General features: G+C 49.4%; 1 protein-coding gene and 2 long non-coding RNA genes across 3 annotated transcripts; 1 reads left to right on the top strand and 2 right to left on the bottom strand.

The window, feature by feature from the left end:
* Positions 1-3,565: 3,565 nt before the first annotated feature.
* Positions 3,566-7,118, bottom strand: LOC135288359 (uncharacterized). The gene is made up of 3 exons (XR_010351512.1): positions 6,699-7,118; positions 4,647-4,779; positions 3,566-3,787 (listed from the first exon to the last, which is right to left on the bottom strand). It is a non-coding gene; the product is annotated as an uncharacterized LOC135288359 (long non-coding RNA).
* A 1,256-nt stretch (positions 7,119-8,374) lies between these two features.
* LOC135288362 (uncharacterized) lies at positions 8,375-9,330 on the bottom strand. The gene is made up of 3 exons (XR_010351513.1): positions 9,215-9,330; positions 8,955-9,131; positions 8,375-8,497 (listed from the first exon to the last, which is right to left on the bottom strand). It is a non-coding gene; the product is annotated as an uncharacterized LOC135288362 (long non-coding RNA).
* Positions 9,331-15,457: 6,127 nt separating this feature from the next.
* On the top strand, positions 15,458-18,481 carry FOXC1 (forkhead box C1). The gene is made up of 2 exons (XM_064426273.1): positions 15,458-15,650; positions 15,727-18,481. The coding sequence occupies exon 2, from the start codon at positions 16,181-16,183 to the stop codon at positions 17,873-17,875; it is 1,695 nt and encodes a 564-aa protein (XP_064282343.1). The 5' UTR covers positions 15,458-15,650; positions 15,727-16,180; the 3' UTR covers positions 17,876-18,481.
* Positions 18,482-19,118: the final 637 nt, after the last annotated feature.

Genomic DNA, 19,118 nt, shown 5'->3' on the forward strand with positions numbered 1-19,118 from the left:
TTCCCGTTAAATATATAGGCCTGACTTGACCATCCCTGTGCTGAAATCAACACACAGGCTTAGCAAACTTAAGTAAAGTTTAAGTAAGGACTGTGCTGCTGGCACTTTCCACAGCACCACACCCTCTTACCTCTTCTTCCCATTCAGGTCACTCCTAACTCTTCTGACTACATCTTTTTCTTTCCCCTTTTTCTTAAGTTACTTGGTATCTGCTCCATCTAATTTTCTCATCCTCTTTGAATAGGACCAACCATTTCTCCTTCCAGACACAGCCTGACCCACAGATCATCCTTGCATGATTATGTCAGTCAAAGAGAGTTTATTTGGGTTTTTTTTTAAGACAGGAGAGTTAAACGTATCAGGGACAGGTGCACTGAAGTGTAAATGTGCTTTGTACAGGTTCATGATAGTCTCCCTTCCATGGGGAATGCAGGGGAGTTGGAGCAGCACAATGGAAGCCAGTGCTGGTCTTTTTACACATGCACATCAAGCATGCATGGCTTTTGCACACACACAAAACCGAGATGAGCACGTGTGTGTCCTCTCCCTCTCTGCCGCAGTCACTCAGTGGTGGGGCAGCAACTGAATGCCTCTTCTTTCCGCCTGCAGACAACGGTAACCATCTAAAGGCAGCTTGAAAGGGGAGCAGATTTGCTCAGACTTCCTCCACTCCTACCTTCTACCCAAATTAATGTTGGAGTAGATAAGGTTGGAAAGCACTTCCCTTCCCTTTTTTAAACCTTGCCTTAATTTAAATGATCTGACTCATCAGCAACACAAAGATGACAAAATGTCTATTCTCCCTCCCTACTCCCCCCCCCCCTCCAAATATTTTGGCATGACTGTGCTATCAAATTAGGGTACTCAATCCATGCCAGTTGGAAAAAAAAATATATGGGCTCCCAGCACACTCATTGTATATGATTAGGATTTGGGGAGGGTGCGGAGCATAACATCATCATAGGCAGAAAGTGAAAACAGCCAAAGGAAACGCCTACACTCTTCCTTTACAAAAGCTGCTTGTTGTGTCTGTCTGAACAATTGTTAAAAAACCTGGAGGGGAATTAGAAGGGAAAAGATAACCGACTTTATTAAGAGCAAAAGATTGATTGAGCAATTGATTGCACTTAATTGGAATGGTGCGAGCAAGGGAGATGATTTCAGGGTTGTTTTCTTTTTTTTTTTTTTCCCTTCTCTTGTAGACAGTTCTGCCACAAAACTGTACAGGCAGGAGACTGAGTTACCAAGCTGAGAGCTTAGGTCTGCTCCTTCTCCCAGGGCATTGCTTGCCTGGAAGCAGCTGTCTGGAAGAGCTACCCCTTCCACAGCACTGCCAATTGCAATAGTTGAGGCCTCAGAAAAAAGGAGGAACTTGAGAGTCACAAGGTTAAACTACAGAGGTTGGTTTGTTCATGTGTTTCTTCCCAGAGCCTTTTTTTTGCTTCTGAGGTATGCTCACACTCATAGGATGCTTTCCTCTCAAACAATAAGGTCTAGAAACTATTTTCTTTTTTTCTTTTTTTTTTTTTTTAACAGAAGGGAAAGATTCTCTTCTTGTCAGTCCATTTCAGGAGTGGAGTTCTTAGGGAAAAAAAAGTGTTATCCAGTTCATAATAATAATAAAAACTGGAAGAATTGTATTACTAAAACCTCACTAATCAAAGGGAGAGAGACAAAGTTTATATGGGAAATATGTTCATGACGTAGAGACTTCATTTTCTGGAGCTATGCACATATTAATGAAGCTGCAGCACAAGAAAGAATTGGCTCAGGGTTTCACAATCTTTTTCCCCAAAACAGTCCTCAAGGGGAAACTGTTTATGTGCATGAACAGTTAAAATAAAAGCAAACCCTGGGCTAACCCCTTTGAATGAACTGATTCCTGTTAATGTATTGTTATTACCTTACTATATATCACCTTCATTTTCCTCTTAAGCAGCAGGAAGGACAGACATTCATACTGCACAGATAAGAGTGTGATTTCCAGTGAAAACAAAGGTTTCAGCAGTTAGGTTCATATTTGTTTTGTTTAAAATCAAATTACAAGGTATGTGGGCCCCAAACTTATCTAAACAGGGCAGTCAGTACGCAGCCTCACAGGGTCATTGGAGGTGGAAGGGACCAGATCAACACCACGTTGTTTTGTGCTCACCTCATGTTCATAAACACAAAGCCTCTTGCCTGTGAAGGCAGGGAGTAGAACTGGATGGTCAGGATGCCCTGTGTGAGGCTATGCTCTGCCCTCCCAGGTGCTGGCAGCTGGTACCCTGTAGAGCTGCATGCTCTGAGGATGCATTTCACATCCACTAAGCTCATTTGCCTACTCTGAGCAACAACAGAGCCATTACCCAAGTACTTGTGGGTGAGCAATCTTAGTAAGAAAGCAAAACAAGAGAGAACAGAGGGGCACCATTGCAAAAGTAAGTGGCCAATGTTGCAGACTGAGGCAATAATGAATGGACAGACGGCCATAGAAATGGTGGGACTAAACAACTGCCTTGTGACCTTCCTGGTCAAAAAAAACTGAAGAGCTATCTTCTGTCCTTCTGCTTCATCACAAAAAAAAAAAAAAAACAAAAACAAAAACAAAAAAAAATCTGGAAGCAAAACCATTAAAAGCAGCGCAAATTTCTCCACTATCCTTTCTCATTTTCCACTGTGAGCCAAGACCTACATGGATACAGCAAGAAGACTAAGGAAACAAACAATGCCTTTTACAGTGGCATTTTTCACATCCAATTGACCAAGGGACAAACCAAAATGGGATCGAACCAGCATGGCCTTGTCTCTGTTGGTCAGATACACACCTCCTGTGCCAGCTGCCACCACTGCCAGCCTCCTGTAGGCCTCCTACACGCCTCTCCACAATCACCTTCTTTTCTGCCAGGAGTTACAATCTTCCCAGGTTTGATGGCTGAGCTGCTCATCCAAGCACTCCCTCATCCATTCCAGTGAGAGCACGCCAGGTCAGCTAACATGGTTTACCATATAGGTAACCCTCTTTCCCAACCAAGTTCATTGGGACTAAGGTGGGTTGGGAAACCAGAAGGTGAGTGATTCCACCAACAGACCTGAGAAGTCACTGACCCGTGGTAGGGGGACAGCAATCAGTCAAAGGAAAAAATCAGCCCTGACAGCCAAGGGATTTTGTGTCATTAGGCCTTTACAGCCGTATTTGCTCTGTGCCCACCCTGCACAGGACCACTGGAGCACTCATGCACACAATTCTCTTCTTCTTGCAGATGGCCACATCACTCTGCAGCTACAATTGCCTGTACCTAGTGCTCGTTAAGTGCTTTGAAGATTAAAAGCACAGATACAAGTGTTAAATATTGTAATTATTCCTACTACGTAACATTGCTGCACTGAAAGCAGGGAGGGGTTGTTTTTTTGTGTTTGTATGTGGGAATACCATGACAGCTGCTCCTTTCTGTACGTGAATTGCTGCCAAGGACCTTGATAAGGGATTGTGCTTGAAGGAAAAGAACTGAGTCTGGGAGTTTTCTTGGAGTGCTGCATACCACAGTGAAATTAAACTGCGCTCTTACCAGGCTTCCACAGTCAGAGCTTATTTCTGTATGTGCTGATTATCCTGAGCTGCCTCTGGCTCCAGGAGGAGCAGAGGTGACTCTGCAGCACAGCAGGGCTTGGTCCTACAAGCAGCGTGCAGAGGCAAACACACTCAGGTCAGACAACAACTTTGGAGCAGCCCTGCAAACACCAAGTCCTGAAGTCCGTGTTTCTGATGCATTCAGTTCACGCTTGGGGCTTTAGGAAACAGCTATCCCTGAAAGAGTCCAAGGCAGAGAGGAGTTTAGTATCTTCTTTCTGTTGAGGACACCTTCTGACCTTCTAGGACAGCAAAAAAGTCTTGAGCCTGACCATGGTTTTCCCACACACTGCACTCCTGCACTGTTTTCCTGGCACTGACTCACCCAGCCCAAATGCCCAGGAGGAGCACCCAGACTAAAAACCCCTGGCTTTACTCTGTTCTTCTGTACTGTCAGAAACAGGTGGGAGGATGAGGTTGTGAGACCAGAATGTAGTTCATTACTACCTTGCTACTGCTCCAAATTATGTCAGGAGCTGGGCTGACACCTACCTGGCTCTGTGTAGCCAAATACAAATAAGACTGGTCTGAATTTGGGTCATGTCTGAGGACAAAGCCATGAGTGACCTCTTCAGTCTGTGGCATGGTGTTAAATGTACTTCTGTGCTCTCCTGGTCTCTGTGACACAGCACATACAGCCAAAGGCTGTGGCATTTAATCAGGCAGTGCTTCTCTAGGTGCACTGGGAGTTCATCTGAGCTAAGACTGAAAAGAAATCCTATGAACTGTTTATATGTCTCATACCTTTCCTTCCCTGTTCTGCAACAGTCCTGACCAGATCTGAGCCTCTCTGCACAAGGAGGCAAGTACATCCCATAACCCAAAAAGAAATGGTGCTGTGACCCATCCCCTTCACACTGTCAGGCAGCTTTTGGGAAGAAATGGGAATTCTGAAAGGCTGGGAAAAAACTTTGCCTCCCCCTTCTGCACTCTCACACACACATACACAATTCTGAAGATGTAAAGCCACAAAAAGGGTGGAATGTTCCCATTGGAAGAGAAAATATCAAAGTAAAGTAAGCACCTGAAAACTTACCCTCTCAAAGAGGATAAATGTAAGTACAGGCAGCTGCTGATGGTATGGGCAGGCATCAAGCTGATAAGACCCATCTTAAGAGGTGTTCAAGAAGCTGCAGCTTCCCCCGACTCCCATAGGGCTTGAGGGTGCTCTGAAAAATCCACAGCCAGGTTTCAGTCCCATAAAAAGCCCATGTTTTAATCTGAAACCTACTAATAGCAACAGCACTGGATTTGGGATTGTACCTTCAGTATTTTGCACAGAAACTATATCTGTCTGTCTTTTAAAAGGGGTGAGGAGGACAAAAAAATTATTAAAATATATATTCACTTTAGAACACTTTCAAGCTCATAGGGCAGCTTGGGAGAAGGCAGGAAGGTAGCAGAGGATGAAGGACTAGCGAAAAAGAAGCCTGGGTGTGCCACAGGGGAAGGGAAAGGTTGTAGGAGGAAGCGTGGGAGGCAATGCAGACAAGCTTACTAAATTGCAAGGCAAAACGTGGATTTTGTCCCCAAGCAAAACACCTCGGTAGTGCTGTCAGGTCAAGCTAATAAAGAGAGCTCTTCAGAGACTCCGACGTCTGCCTGTATTTCCTCTCTCACTAAGAGGAAAAATAATTAATAAGCACCTTCTGTCTGGCAATCAGCAACTATTTACATCAGCCCATGTGAAGATGGCAGCCTTCCTGATCACAAAGCACACCTTCTCTTCAGCAGTGCAGCTCCTGCTCTGTCAGCCCTGTGCCCAGCTGCTGTCTGCAACACCGCACCTGACTCAGAAGAAGCTCCTTTCAGAGGGGGCTGAAGGTGGCCAGCACCTCCTGTTCAGGCTATAAAGAGAAACTCACTTTGGAGGTTCCTAAAGCTTCAGGAGGTTTTCTGCAAGCCAAGCTCCACTGTTGGCAGAGTCTTTACAACAGAGGATTTGCTGTAAAGTGTAAGCGTTACTGGCGAGATGCAAAATTCACAGTGAATTCAGTAACTAATAGCACAGCTTGCTTTGTTTACTATGCAGAGGACACAAGAAAATTAAGCTAATCTGGTGCTTGTCCAAGCCACTGCTAAAAACATTTTTGACAAAAGCTGACCTCTTTGCTCCTGAATAAATATTAGCCATTTGTTTGAGCGTTGTGCAGCCAGTTTGGTAGACAGGCAAGAAAAAACGAGCAAAGAACTTATTCGGTCATTTTTTTTCCTGCACCAATTGTCAAATAAATTATTCACAAATACAAGCTTCCATCATTCATCCAGCACTAGACTAAACACTTTCTACTAAACTTAGTTTTCAGCATCATGTTTCAGTTTATAGTTACGTTTTTCCCTGGGCAAAGAGAGCCAGTCATTAGACAACTCTCATAGGTTTCCACTAAACATGCTTGATTAAGTCTTTTAAGAAGGAGTAGGTGGAGGAAATTGTGCTTTAAAGTCAATGGGAACATTTCCATTCACTTCAATGGGAAATGCGCTGGAAGAGATAACATTATTTTGAAGAGTTAACGAGTATATTTAAGTCTGTACAAAAAAAAACCTACGCCACTGTTGCACACTGTGCTTTGTGAGGGACAGCTTTCAGAGTAAGAAACCAATCTCAATGCTGGAACTGCCTAAACCAGCAGTTTTCCCTAACACCGCCTCATGGTCTTTCCTGGCACATAATGCACACGTACAAAATTCAGCAGCATCATCCAAGCTCTAGTCTTGCTCACTCCTCAGTGGCTGAATTTCTGTGACTGCATTCAGCGTGGTGATGCTGAGCTGGTACAGGTGCTCACCTTTAATTTCTCCAAGCCAGAGCCACAACTGATGCAATTCAATTTAATGGTTGGAGGATCTGGCCTCATTTGAAAGGGAAAGAAGAATATGAAAAAATAAAATAATTTTAAACATTAATTTCAAACACTAATTCGAATATGAATTTCTGGACTGATTTACTTCAGTGCCACACAGCTGTGCAAGGTCAGGATGACACACAAGCAAGAGACCTCTGACACAAAATAAGTACATGAAGCTACTACATTTGGAATTTCTACGGGTAGGCAAATTGAAAAACAGGCACACATCAAGAGCACACCTTTGCTGCAGGTCAGCAAGAAAACTGCGTGTCATTAATTTCTTCAAAGACATTTAGATGGATGCTGCTATTCCCCTAAATTTAGGAGAAAGAGGGACATGATGTACTATTCAGTCTATGCAAATCCATGATGAACACTACTGAGTACAACACCTGTGCTCACCTCTCCAGAAAGAAATTGTTTTAATCGAGTAGTTATCATGAGCTCTTTTCTTCCAAAGGAAATGGTCTATTTTATCATCAGTCCAGTCAGTTCCAGATGAATCACTGAAGAGTATCCCCCAAGAAAATTATGCTTATTCATTATTAGCACATCAGCTCAAGATCCCAGGCACAGGCAGTGTACAACTGTAAAACACAAGGCAGTCCCTACCCTGCTGAGATTAAAATCTCAAAAGTCATAGGTGAAAACAAAACAAAACAAAAAATAAACCAAAACCAAAATAGACAAACAGGCTCAGCAAATGTTGAAAGCTAGAGGTGTGGTGGAGGGCTCACATTCCTTCCCTTATTGTGTAGATGCAAGACATGCCCAGCCTCTGGAGGGAAACAGATGCATGGGAGAGACATGAAACTATTCCCATGGCCCAGGCTGGCCATCCCTATCTGCAACCTTCTTTTGCAGAGCTCTCTCCTATCCAGAACTGTTGTTGTTCCAGTTGTAGGTGTGCCCACGGTGAATATTAAGCACAGCATATCTAGATGTAAGACTCATAACCTTCTCTCCTTCACTCAGCACACTTGGCAGGTTCAGCTCAGAGCTTTCTAAAGGGCCAGTGTTTGGAAGGCTTGCTGTCTGCATTTTTTTTCCAGAACCTGTGCTTTAGACCTTCAAGCTCAACGCCTGAGTAACAAGGAGAGGGGCAATAGTATAAAAAGCTATGTGACTCCTGCCAAAATGTGTCATTTCAAGTCACTCCATTTAAAAACCATGAGGATCTAGCCAGAGTTGAGACCTGTAAAATACAGAGAGATATGTGTTGCAGAGCTGATAAGAACCTTCCCTTCAAATTTGTCCCACAGCCCAAGACATTATCTATTGAATCAGACCCTGCGGGTACTTAGACGCCACTCTGCCTACTTTTTGGATCCCACTGGGATTGAAGCTGAAAACAGGTGCCAAGATGCTCTGACTCAGGCAGTTGCAGGCATGCCCAGCAGCAGAGCTACCTGTGCTCGGGGAACACGCAGCTGAGAGATGGAGGCACCCACCGAGGCTGGATGGCTTCAAGGTTGCTCAGCACAGAGCCAAAGGGCATTGCCACGATTTTGGGCTAAGTGTCCTGAGCTCCACTTATGCCCTGTTGCAAGGGACAAAGCTCCCCTCCGAAGCTGGCTCTCATAAAAAGCCATCCAGGTTTCCTCCACACTGTTCTCTCCACTTAATTTAAGTGCGCCTAATCAGGAAATCTACTTAATTGGAATATCTTTGTTAAAAATCAGGGGTGCTTACTAACAATGACTGCATCTTGATCGGGATGGTAATATCACTTAATTGGGATGCCTTCAGGTATCTTAGTGGTTTGGGTTTTTTATGTCTCAAGCTCAAGCTAGTTTTGTCTGTCTGCTCCTCATAAAACAGCTTTCAGTTCCTCCTTAGTAATGATACAGGCAAAGGATGATGTAAGTTACTTTAACATTTTTTGCTTCTGGCTGTTAGTTGGTGTGGGAGGGGCAAATTACCTGTTTCTGTGGGTGTTCTTGCCACAGGGACGGTTACGGTAGTTGCAGGCTCCATCCCATGCAAACACTTCTGCCTCCGACAGCCTCCCTGTCACACAGCACCTCTCCAAAGGGCTCTAGTGAGTAGAGAAACGCTGGTTTTTGCTACCTGGCAAGCTTATCTAAACTGCAGGAAAGATACAATCAGAGTGTCCTATACTGAGTGTTCCCTTTGTAAGTGACTGCTTCAATATTTGCAGTGTCCACAAGTCTTGAGAGCAAAAGTGTGTGCTAAATGAAAGCTGTGAATCTGCCTTTGAACCAACAAGCCACACTTGTACTCCACAGTTATACGTGTGCAATTATTTTTAAATGTAAGCCTTGGCTAAGCATCTCTGCCTCTATTTTAGGGGTTATGAAGTTAAATGTAAACTTTTTTTTTTTTTAATGAGCTATCAAGAGTCCTTTTCTTCATGCCACACTGTCTTAAAATACCTGTACTTGTATTTATCAAGTGTAATACCTCTGAATTGGTCATCTGCCACTGAATGTAGTCTGGCAATCTCCTCTGCTTTGCAAAATGCAGGAACTGACCTTGCCTGGCTTGGCTGATGCCATCCTCATATGCAAACTTTAGCCGTGTTGCCATCACAGTTGGCCAGCCGGTCTCACTGGGGCAGGACTTGGGGTGTGAGCTGATCAGGTGAGGTGGTGACATGCCAGAGCCATGCATCCAACACACAGAGATCTAATGAAGAGGGCTAATGCCACCTGGATAAAAAAGAAAGTCTGAAAGCTTTGCTTTTATATGGTCAGAGAAGGGATACTTTATGGGGAGACATTGAAATACATACACTGCTGAAGCTTTTTTCTTCTTAAGTACAACTTTTCTGTTCAAATCATAAACCAGTCTGCTTACAGGCTGGCAGAAATGCACTGCATGTGGCCCTACAGAGGCAGAGAGGGAGAGAAAGAATCAGAAATTGCAGTTGTAACACAATCAGGAACTGAGTGATGACTTATTTTACCTTTAAATGGGATGCTGCCTCATTCTGAGGGCAGAGACTAGAAAATGGGGTTTGCCTGGGGTCACAGCCCATGGAACTCCCGCAGCTGTGAGTTTCAAGTGTTTGTTACACAACGTGCATTTAAAACACCATCTCTTTTGTACATTCCCCGCGGTCTGTGGAAAATAGTAGTTACATCTTGAGAGCTCTACTTTTTAAACTATTCTTTCACCTCTTCTTATTGTATTTTGCTTTTTGCAAAGCGAGACATTGTTTTCTGTATGTAAACATGCATTATTTACTTCCAGCAGTGCACAAATAACTGCAAAGAGAGCATCTGTGGCTTCACAGAAGTGCATATTCAGATATCTGAGTTTCATTACTTATACTACTATAGCTCCTAGGAGCCTTAGAGGAGACTAGTTCTTTGGTGTGATTGTACTTAATAACCATGTGAAACCCTTGAAATGCCTTGAGTGAGTGCATGTAGCTGTGCTTGTGTGTGTGTGTTTGAGTGCAAATTTACACATCTCTGTGGCCACTCTGTGAAGGCATCTGCCTCTGGGTTTACCAGTTTTACAAAGCCGCTCCTTGGAGGTTGGACGCATCAGTAATTGGACAGCAAGGGGGAGGTTAGAAAACAGAAGTACTTCTCCTGGAAACCAACGCTTTTCCCCTCGCAAGTCTTATTGACAAACCTGGCAACCAATAAAGACATTCCTTGGCAGAGCGAAGAACATAATGGCCTGGACGCAGCTGGCATCGCTCTAGCGCTCACCTCCGACAGCGAGCTCCGACAGGAGCCCCGCGAAACCCGCCCGGCGCGGCCGCGGCTCCGCAGCCCGGCGGGGCGGCGGGAAGGCTCCGCGTGTGCCGGGGCAGCGGCAGCGCGGGGCGGGCAGGGCGGGCAGGGCGGGCAGGTGCCCGGCGGGGCGCGGCGGCGCTGGCGCGGGCGGCCCGGGAGGGGGAGCCCGCGGCCCGCGCAGCGCCCGCCGCCGCGCAGGTGGCCGCCGCGCCGTGCGGAGCCGTGCGGAGCCGAGCGCCGCCGCTGCTCGCCCGCGACAAGCGGCTGCCCTCGCCAGTCCGCTGCCCCCCGCGCAGCGCAGGCACGGGCGGGTTGAGGGCGGGCGTCCCCCCGCGCAGCCCTTGGCGGAGGGCGGCAGGCTCCGCGCTGGCCCCCGGCGAGGGCCGCCCGCTGCGGGGCAGCGCCCGGTCGTGGCTCTCAGCAGGGCTGGGCGCCCTCGCCACCACCCCCCATCCGCACCCCCGCTAACTCTGCCGCGCACCGTCCCGAGAAAGCTTCCAGCCCTCAAAAACGAGCATGGGAAAGGCAGGCAATTATGTATCCAGGGGCTGATCTCTATCTGCTACCTAATGACTTGCCAAGTACTTATCACTTCCCAGACTAGGAACTGTCGCTTCATTCTAATGTAAATAAACCCTTTATACAAATAAGTCTCTCTCTCCTCTCGTCTGCTGGAGCAATAGGTGGAGATGGAGCAGGACAGGGCTGCTAAGGTTCATACTCCCGGCTTCGTTGCTCCCTGTGTGTTTTCATTTATATGAATCCTGAGAATCCAATGGATTGAGCCCCCCTCCGCCCTCGCTGCCCCTCCCAGAGAAAGGAAGGAAATAAGGGAGGAAAAGGAACACAAAAGGGACAGGGGACCTTGGAAAGTAGAAGAAAAAAAAAAATTAAAGTTCCATGTCTGGCTATCCTCTTGTCAGTTTAGGAGTGAATTTTTAACACCCTGAGCCGCTCAGATGATTGTGTTTTACCATGGGATGCCAAAGCTAGAGAACCTACCAAATAATTAAAGGTTTCTTGCCCACTTGCCGGTTTTTCTCTGTTTGTGTGTGTGAGTGCTTTACAGAATGTACTTTACAGCAGAAGCTTCCCACAGCCTGGTTTTTGTCCTTATTCTTAGTGCCGCGACACCTCTGTGACAGTCACAGAGACGAATTATATGTGCAACCGCGATAATTATCGTGGGAAGATGAAATGTTCCGACCTCTTGATGGTCTCGGTTCTTCCTCGTAAACTAAATGCAAAATTCGCGTTTAGATACCTAACGTGAAATTAAGGTATTTCTCCCGTGAATGGCATGAAGCCGATGTCTGCTGCCTCATTTACTGCGAAGGATTATTTATTTCTCAGCCAAGAACGAGAGGCTAAAGATGCCACAGGGAATGGAGTGCTCATTTTCGTATTAAGTTGTGTTATTTATGTCTCAAGATAAAAGACGCCCTGGATTGGAAAACTACCTCGGCATATTTATGGAATTGTTAACCCACGTTAATAAAATAACAATCACGCCTGTTTGCTTAACTGAGTGCCACGCAAGACAGACCTTGCATTTAGAGCTCGGCTTAATTGCACAGGCTTGAGATGGCAGTGCTGCTGGTGCAAGGACGAGAGGGAGGGAGGGAGGAAGGGATTGCTGTCACCCATGTCCAGCGGCTGCAAACACAGAGGAGACTTTCGGCACAATAGATTTTTCTACTGGTGAAGCACTGATTTGATGCGATCAACTTCCCTCCCAGCCCCTCGAAAGGATGTCAGCGGTTTTCTCCTGTGGTGTCGCCTGCTGTTTAAAGAACATGGAAAGCTGCATCCTGAGATGCGAAGGGACAGGCTGGGTGGCTGGTTTTTGGAGTTACAGGGACACTGCTGTGATGTTGAAGCCAAAAGAAAGGGAGAGAAGCGAAGCTCTGACTACGACTTAACATAAACAGCCCGGGGCTGGAAAGCAGTTCACCTCCAGGTCTTTAAGAGGAGCGAGGAGGACAACGCACAGCGAATTGTTTGGGTCCACCTGGGCTTTGCCCAGGTCAAATACCAGTCCCGCCGCCTACCGCTCCGATGTCATCTTTCTTTCTGACATCTTCCTAAATAAGGTTGCAAATGACCACACACACGAATCCTCGGAGGGTTTCAAGACAAACGCGGCTCCCCTGGCCTGGGTCTGCCCATCGGGGCTCCCGCCGCGCCGCCGGCGTCCCTCGCCGGGCTCCGGGGAGGAGGCGGCAGCGGCCGCGTCCCCGCCGGGGCCCTGCGGGAGAGGGGCCCGCGGAGGCCGCGGCTGCTGCCGCCCGGCTCCGGTCCTGGGCAGAGCCACGCGGGGCACCTCCAAGGCGGCTGTCCCGCACCGAGGCCAGGCTGGCTAAGGCGGCAGAGGTAGGGCGCCTGGGAGAGGCAGCCTTGCCGTACGACAGGGTGGGTGAAGACCAAGCGCCAGGGACTCTTTCTGGGTGGTATCCAAAGATAGCAGGGGGAAAACTGATCTTCCTGCTTCCCCAAACCCGTTTCTTTCCCTCAACACGCACACACACAAACCCCAGATTCCACTGTGAACCTTCACAATGGTGACTTTTGTGCCTCCAGCACAGAAACCAAAGTCCTGCTGGGTTGAGGTCTGTAACTTAACACACGTTAGTTGCGTCAGTTCGCAATTATAGCATCAGAGCTGCTATTGCAAAATATATTAGATGCAAAATACTTCGGATTAATGCCCCCCCTTCCCCTCCTTCTCTGTACTGAAACTTCTCGGTGTTACTCCAGCCTTTGCCTGTGAAACAGCTTCGCTACCGTCAACATAGTCCAGATGAGATGAAAAAGCCACCGAAGGCTCCGGGTCTCGGAGCGGCACGTTACGGACGCTCAAGGGAGCGAGCGGGGAGCCCACGGAAATTGTTTTTAACGGCAGGTAATACCGTGGGAAAACCGGATGACCCGGGCTGCATGGAAACGTGCTAAAATGCCCTTTTTCTTTCTCATTTTCCATTTTTTTCCCCTCCTCAGCAAAACAAGAAAGAGGTTTTGAAAATATAAAGTGTTGGAATTGACATCTAGTCCAGCGCTTGCACATTTATTAATTCTGCCGTGGTGGGAGGAAAGGGAAAAAAGTGTAATTAGGCAGGAGCAGGTGAAAGATTCCAGACGATGAAATACAACAGGCTAAACGGGATAATGTATTCACCATTAAAGAACTGACATTTACTACCAAAAGGAGACCCGTTACGTTTGAATATTAAAAGCAGCAGATATTAAGCTACATAAATTACCTTCTTCACACGACTTGAATCTCATTTCAAATACTTTCTTTTTTTTTTAATAACCAACAGATCGGTGTTTGAGAGGAAAAGCCATACCTGCTAAAATACCACCAAGCAAACGATGCGCCTTTAGCACGCTCCAAAGGCATGATCCCCAAAGCAATCGATCACAGTAAAAAGTGTGGAAAGGGGGTTTCAAATCAGTGAAGCCAAAAGGGTCTTTTAACGTATTTTTAGTGTCATAAGATCAGGATGGGTAATTAATCTCACAAACGCACCACACACACGACTTTCCCGTACCAATTCCACCCCTTAAAATGATTTCAGCATGATCCTTTTAGCTGATCTGTTATTAACGCTAATGAAGTTTCAGAGGTATGGGCTACAAAGCGAATGAAGAGTACTGGGCTGTATTTTCGAATATCTGAAGTATTGGTAAAATGGACTACTGTGAAACAATGTACACTAATTTCACCCGTGTTTATAGTACGAAAAGAAAAATCTTCATTCTTCAAATGTAAGAGACAATTGAAATTAAAATTTAAAAAATAAATAACCAAGCTTCAATCTCTGTTCCCTCTGAGTTCCCGTTAAAGTCTTATTCTGATTAGAGCCCAATGTTATTTCAGATAGTTAGACAAAGACAAAGCAAATCAAATCTTCATAGCAGAACCGGCCAAGCAGTTAAGGGAACGTTCATTTTCTTCTTCTTCCCCCCCCCCTTTTTTTTTTTTCTTTTGACACACCTGACATACCACGGAATCCACTCTGAATTAGACCAGTAACAGAATTGTGCCCTCTCCGTCTCAAATGAGTAAAGAGATAAAGCTAGGATCCCCTCTCCGTATCACATCCCACATCACGTAAAGATTACCTGACGGGGCGAGCTACAGACCCCGTTCAGAGAAACGCGCCCGTGTTTACAAACAGCAGAGGCAGCGGGCGCTTCATTTGCAGACAGGGGGAGGGAAGCCCTTGGTGGCTGATTAACAAAAAGGAGCTTTGGAGGACTCGTCAAACCCTTGTCAACCGGAGGAATGCAATCTCTTCAGAAGCGTTTGGTCAGGCAGGCAGCTGGCTGCAGGCAAGGTGGTGCAGGGGCATCCCACCGCACACACTCACACACACACACACACGCACACACTCAGACACAGACACACAGACACACACACACACACGCACTTTTCTCGCCGTCCCCGCGGGCGTGGGGGGTGGAAGGCAGCTGGGGTGAGCTTCTGGCCGGGGCGGACAGGGAGCGAAGCCGGCACACCGGCATGGAGCCGGCCCGCCGACACGAGCGGCAGCCTGGAGGGAATGGGAGGAGAGAGCCCGACCGGAACGTGTGGAGAAAATAGAGGAGCTTACACACACACACACACACACAGCAACAACAACAAAAAAGAAAAAAAAAAAAGAATAAGAGAAGTAACATTCGTGGAGAAAACACGCGTGGCAGAGCGCGGGGTGCGCGCGTGGGTGGAAGGAGCTCCGGGGGAAGCTCCATGTACACACGTACATATATACACACACAGATATATATATGCATATATGTTGGTGAGGACATGAACATGGTGCCTGTGCCCGGCGTGCGTGTGCGAGGGCGACCGCGCGTGTAAGGACGCGGGTGTGTGGGGGGCGAGAAAGGTGTAGGGCAGTGGGGCTCGGGCGGGATGGTCGCGCAAAATGCGCGGGCGCCGGCGGGTCCCGGAGGGTGCGCAGCGGCCCGCGCCAACGCAGGGCTCCGCGGCGCTCAAGGCGCCCGCGTGTGCCGCCGAGTGTGTGTGGCCGGTCCCCGAGCGCTACAACTCCCGGAGCTGCTGTGGGGATTTTTTTCTTTTTCTTTTTTTTTTTTTCTTCGTCTTTTTTTTTTTTTTTTCCCTCGGTCTCTCCTTTTTTATTTTTTTTTCCCTCCTCATTCAGAGCCCGGGGTGTCTCCCGGCCCTCATTGGCCGGCCCAGCCCGGAGGGGCGGAGCTGAGCCGCCTGCAAAAGGAGGAAAAGAAAAAAAAAAGAGAGGAAAAAAAAAAAAGGGAGACCGAGAGACGAGAGGGAGGGAAAAAAAAAGGAGAAAACTGTAAGTGCGTAAAAAAGTTCTCGCCGTGGTGACGGATGCTCAAAAGTTCAGGAGTTTTTCCGATGCTTCCCAAAGCAGCCTGCGACTGAAAAAGAGACTGAAAAAAAGCGAGAGGGAGAGAGAGAGGGAAACTTTGCACTGGGAGATCGGGAAGGTGGATTTTTTTCTTCTTCTGCTCGCTTAAAAAAGCCAACAAAACACATCCCTCTACTTTTGTCCCTCCTTTGCAGACAACTTGTTGCAGATCCCCGTGGAACAAGGAACTGGGAGCGTGGGAGCCTCTTTGCAAAGGTTTTATTTTCTTAATACTCTTTCTGCGTTTGGAAGTTGCTTTCTCCGCTGCGATTACTTTTTTTTTTTCCTCCGCCGTTTTCTTTTTTAAAACATTTTCCCCCTTTTTTTGTCCCCCTCCTTTCCCCCCCCCCTTTTTTGATTTTTTTTTTCCCCCCTCCGCGTGGAGCGCGGGAGCTCGCCGGTGGGCTTTCCTGGGCGAAGAAGAGGAGGCTTTCGGCGCTGCCGTCGTTATTCTTCCTCCCTTTTTCCGCGCTCCGCCGGGGGGGTGGGGGGGTGGGGGTTGCCCGGCCGCCCGGTCCAGCTCGGTCCGCGGAGCGGCGGAGGGGTGGAGGGGGAAGGGACGCGCTGTTTGGTCCGGCGGGGAGGGTGGGGGAAAGCTGACGGGAGGACATGCAGGCTCGCTACTCCGTGTCCAGTCCCAACTCCCTAGGAGTGGTGCCGTACCTCGGCGGAGAGCAGAGCTACTACCGTGCCGCTGCGGCGGCGGCCGGCGGGGGCTACACGGCCATGCCGGCCCCGATGAGCATGTACTCCCACCCGGCCCACGAGCAGTACCCAGCCGGCATGGCCCGAGCCTACGGGCCCTACACGCCACCGCCGCAGCCCAAGGATATGGTGAAGCCGCCCTACAGCTACATCGCCCTCATCACCATGGCCATCCAGAACGCTCCCGATAAGAAGATCACCTTGAACGGGATCTACCAGTTCATCATGGAGCGGTTCCCTTTCTACCGGGACAACAAGCAGGGCTGGCAGAACAGCATCCGCCACAACCTCTCCCTCAACGAGTGCTTCGTCAAGGTGCCCCGCGACGACAAGAAGCCCGGCAAGGGCAGCTACTGGACCCTCGACCCCGACTCCTACAACATGTTCGAGAACGGCAGCTTCCTCCGCCGCCGCCGCCGCTTCAAAAAGAAGGACGCCGTCAAGGACAAGGAGGAGAAGGACCGCCTGCACCTCAAGGACCATGCCCCGCCGCGCCCGCCGCCGCCCGCCGCCGCCGCCGAGCCCGAGGGCGGCCCCGCCGGGGGCAGCGCCGCGCCGCCGCCGCCGCCCGTCCGCATCCAGGACATCAAGACGGAGAACGGCACGGCCTCGCCGCCGCAGGCCGTGTCCCCCCCGGGCGCCGCGCCGCCGCTCGGCGCCGTGCCCAAGATCGAGAGCCCCGACAGCAGCAGCAGCCTCTCCAGCGGCGGCAGCCCCCGCAGCACGCTCCCCTCCAGCCGCTCCCTCAGCCTGGAGGCCCCCGAGCCCCCGCCGCCCCCGCCGCCGCCCCCGCCGCCGCCGCACCACCACGGCCCGGGCTTCAGCGTGGACAACATCATGACCTCGCTGCGGGGCTCGCCGCAGGCCGCCGCCGAGCTGGGCGCCGGCCTCCTGGCCCCCGCCGCCGCCGCCCCGCGCACCGGCATCCCGCCCGCCCTGTCCCTCGGGGGATACTCGCCGGGACACAGCTCCGTCTACGGCTCGCCCTGCGGCCAGGCGGCCGCCGGCAGCGCCGCCGGCACCTACCACTGCAACATGCAGGCCATGAGCCTCTACGCGGCGGCGGGCGGCGCCGACCGGCCCGGCCACCTGCCCTCCGCGGCCGCCAGCCCCGCCGAGGACCCGCTGCCCGAGTACGCGATGCCCTCGGGCGGCGGCGGCGGCGGCGGCGGGGCGGGGGGCGGCGGCGGCGGGGCGCTGGGGCACGGCGGGCTGGGCGGCGCGGCGGGCGGCCACCAGGAGGGGCACCACCCGCACCCGCACCAGGGCCGCCTGGCCTCCTGGTACCTCAACCAGGCGGCGGCGGCGGCGGCGGCCGCGGCGGCGGCGGCGGGGGAGCTGGGCCCGCTGGCGGGCGCGGCGGGCTACGCGGGGCCGCAGCAGGGCTTCGCCGCCGCCCCGCGAGAGGTCTTCGAGGCGCCGCGGCTGGGGCTCAGCGCCTCGCCGGGCGGCGGCGGCGGCGGCGGAGGAGGCAGCGGGGCAGGGGGCAGCGGCGGCGGCGGGGCGGGGGGCGGCGGGAGCTGTCAGATGGCCTTCCCCGGCAGCCAGCCGCTCTACCGCACCTCCGGGGCCTTCGTCTACGACTGCGGCAAGTTCTGAGCGCGCCCCGTCGCGGGGACACCGCGGGAACTCAGCTCCGCTCCGCTCCGCACCGCGCCGCCGGCCCTCGCAGCGCCCGCGGAGGGAAGCGAGCGCATCGCGAAAAGCTTTTGTACAGAGACAGCCCCAAAGCATGTCTTGGTTTGTTAAAGGACAGTGTTACTCCAATAACACGTAAGTTTGTTTTTTTTTTTTCCTAATTGCTTTGAGAAATACTTTTTTTTCCCGCCCCCCATCTCGCGCTCTTCCCCGTCCCTTAAGGTATTGCCATGCCCCATGTTTAAAAGGGAGCGAAAAGTCCAGCGTAGAGTACCAGCTTTTTTCCCCCTCCCCTTCCTCTTCTACAAGGACTTGTTTTAAAATGTAAATTGCGACATAGTAATTTATTTTTAATTTGTAGTTGGATGTTGCGGACCAAACGCCAGAAAGTGTTTCCCCCTTTCCTGAAAAGTGACGTTATAATTGACTGAAACGCTGATTTTTTCACTATATATAAAAAGGGAAACTGTATTAATCTTATTCTATCAATATTTTTTCTTTTTTTGTTGAAAATATTCTGAAGGTATTGCATTGTTTGTTTATTAATAAATTACCATTCAGTTGGAATGATCCTTTACACGTCTGTATATTTTAATGCTTTCATTTAGAGAGAGAGAGAAAGAAAGAGAGGGAAAAGGGATTTCATAACTAACTTTGTCGCTGGAACAGCTTGTTCCCCTCCGCACAAATTCCAAAGACCATTTAGGAACTGCCAGGTCGAAAAATCCCTTTTCAGTCTCTTCTGCAATATGTTCCACTTAGTCAGCTCGCCTTATCCGCTAGGAAAAAAATACTTTCCCATGGCAGCTCTGAGTTGGCAAATAAACAAACACGTTTTCTTAGCAATTAATGGCAAGACCTGGAAACATTTGACCATACACAGTAGTATGGCGACATTAGGTTGTTTTAAATAATATGCCTATGTAAGGATATATTAAGTGATAACTCCGAGGTAGAAGTGCATGCACTAGATTCCAGACCATGTGTAACTATATATGTCGAGCTATCGATCCCTCTGTGTGTCTTTCAAATGTATTTATATCTAGGATTTACATATGTACCTATATTTAAAGAAGGATTACGTATTTATTTATAGTTTCATATACGTATTGCATATTTTTCTAAACTTCAGTGTATAGCAGATGCCAAATAATCTGTAGTACGTGTACTCTTAAATATAATACCAGCATATAAATTACTGCTT

The sequence above is a fragment of the Passer domesticus genome, chromosome 1 (genome assembly GCF_036417665.1).
Source record: "Passer domesticus isolate bPasDom1 chromosome 1, bPasDom1.hap1, whole genome shotgun sequence".
Classification (NCBI taxonomy): domain Eukaryota; kingdom Metazoa; phylum Chordata; class Aves; order Passeriformes; family Passeridae; genus Passer; species Passer domesticus.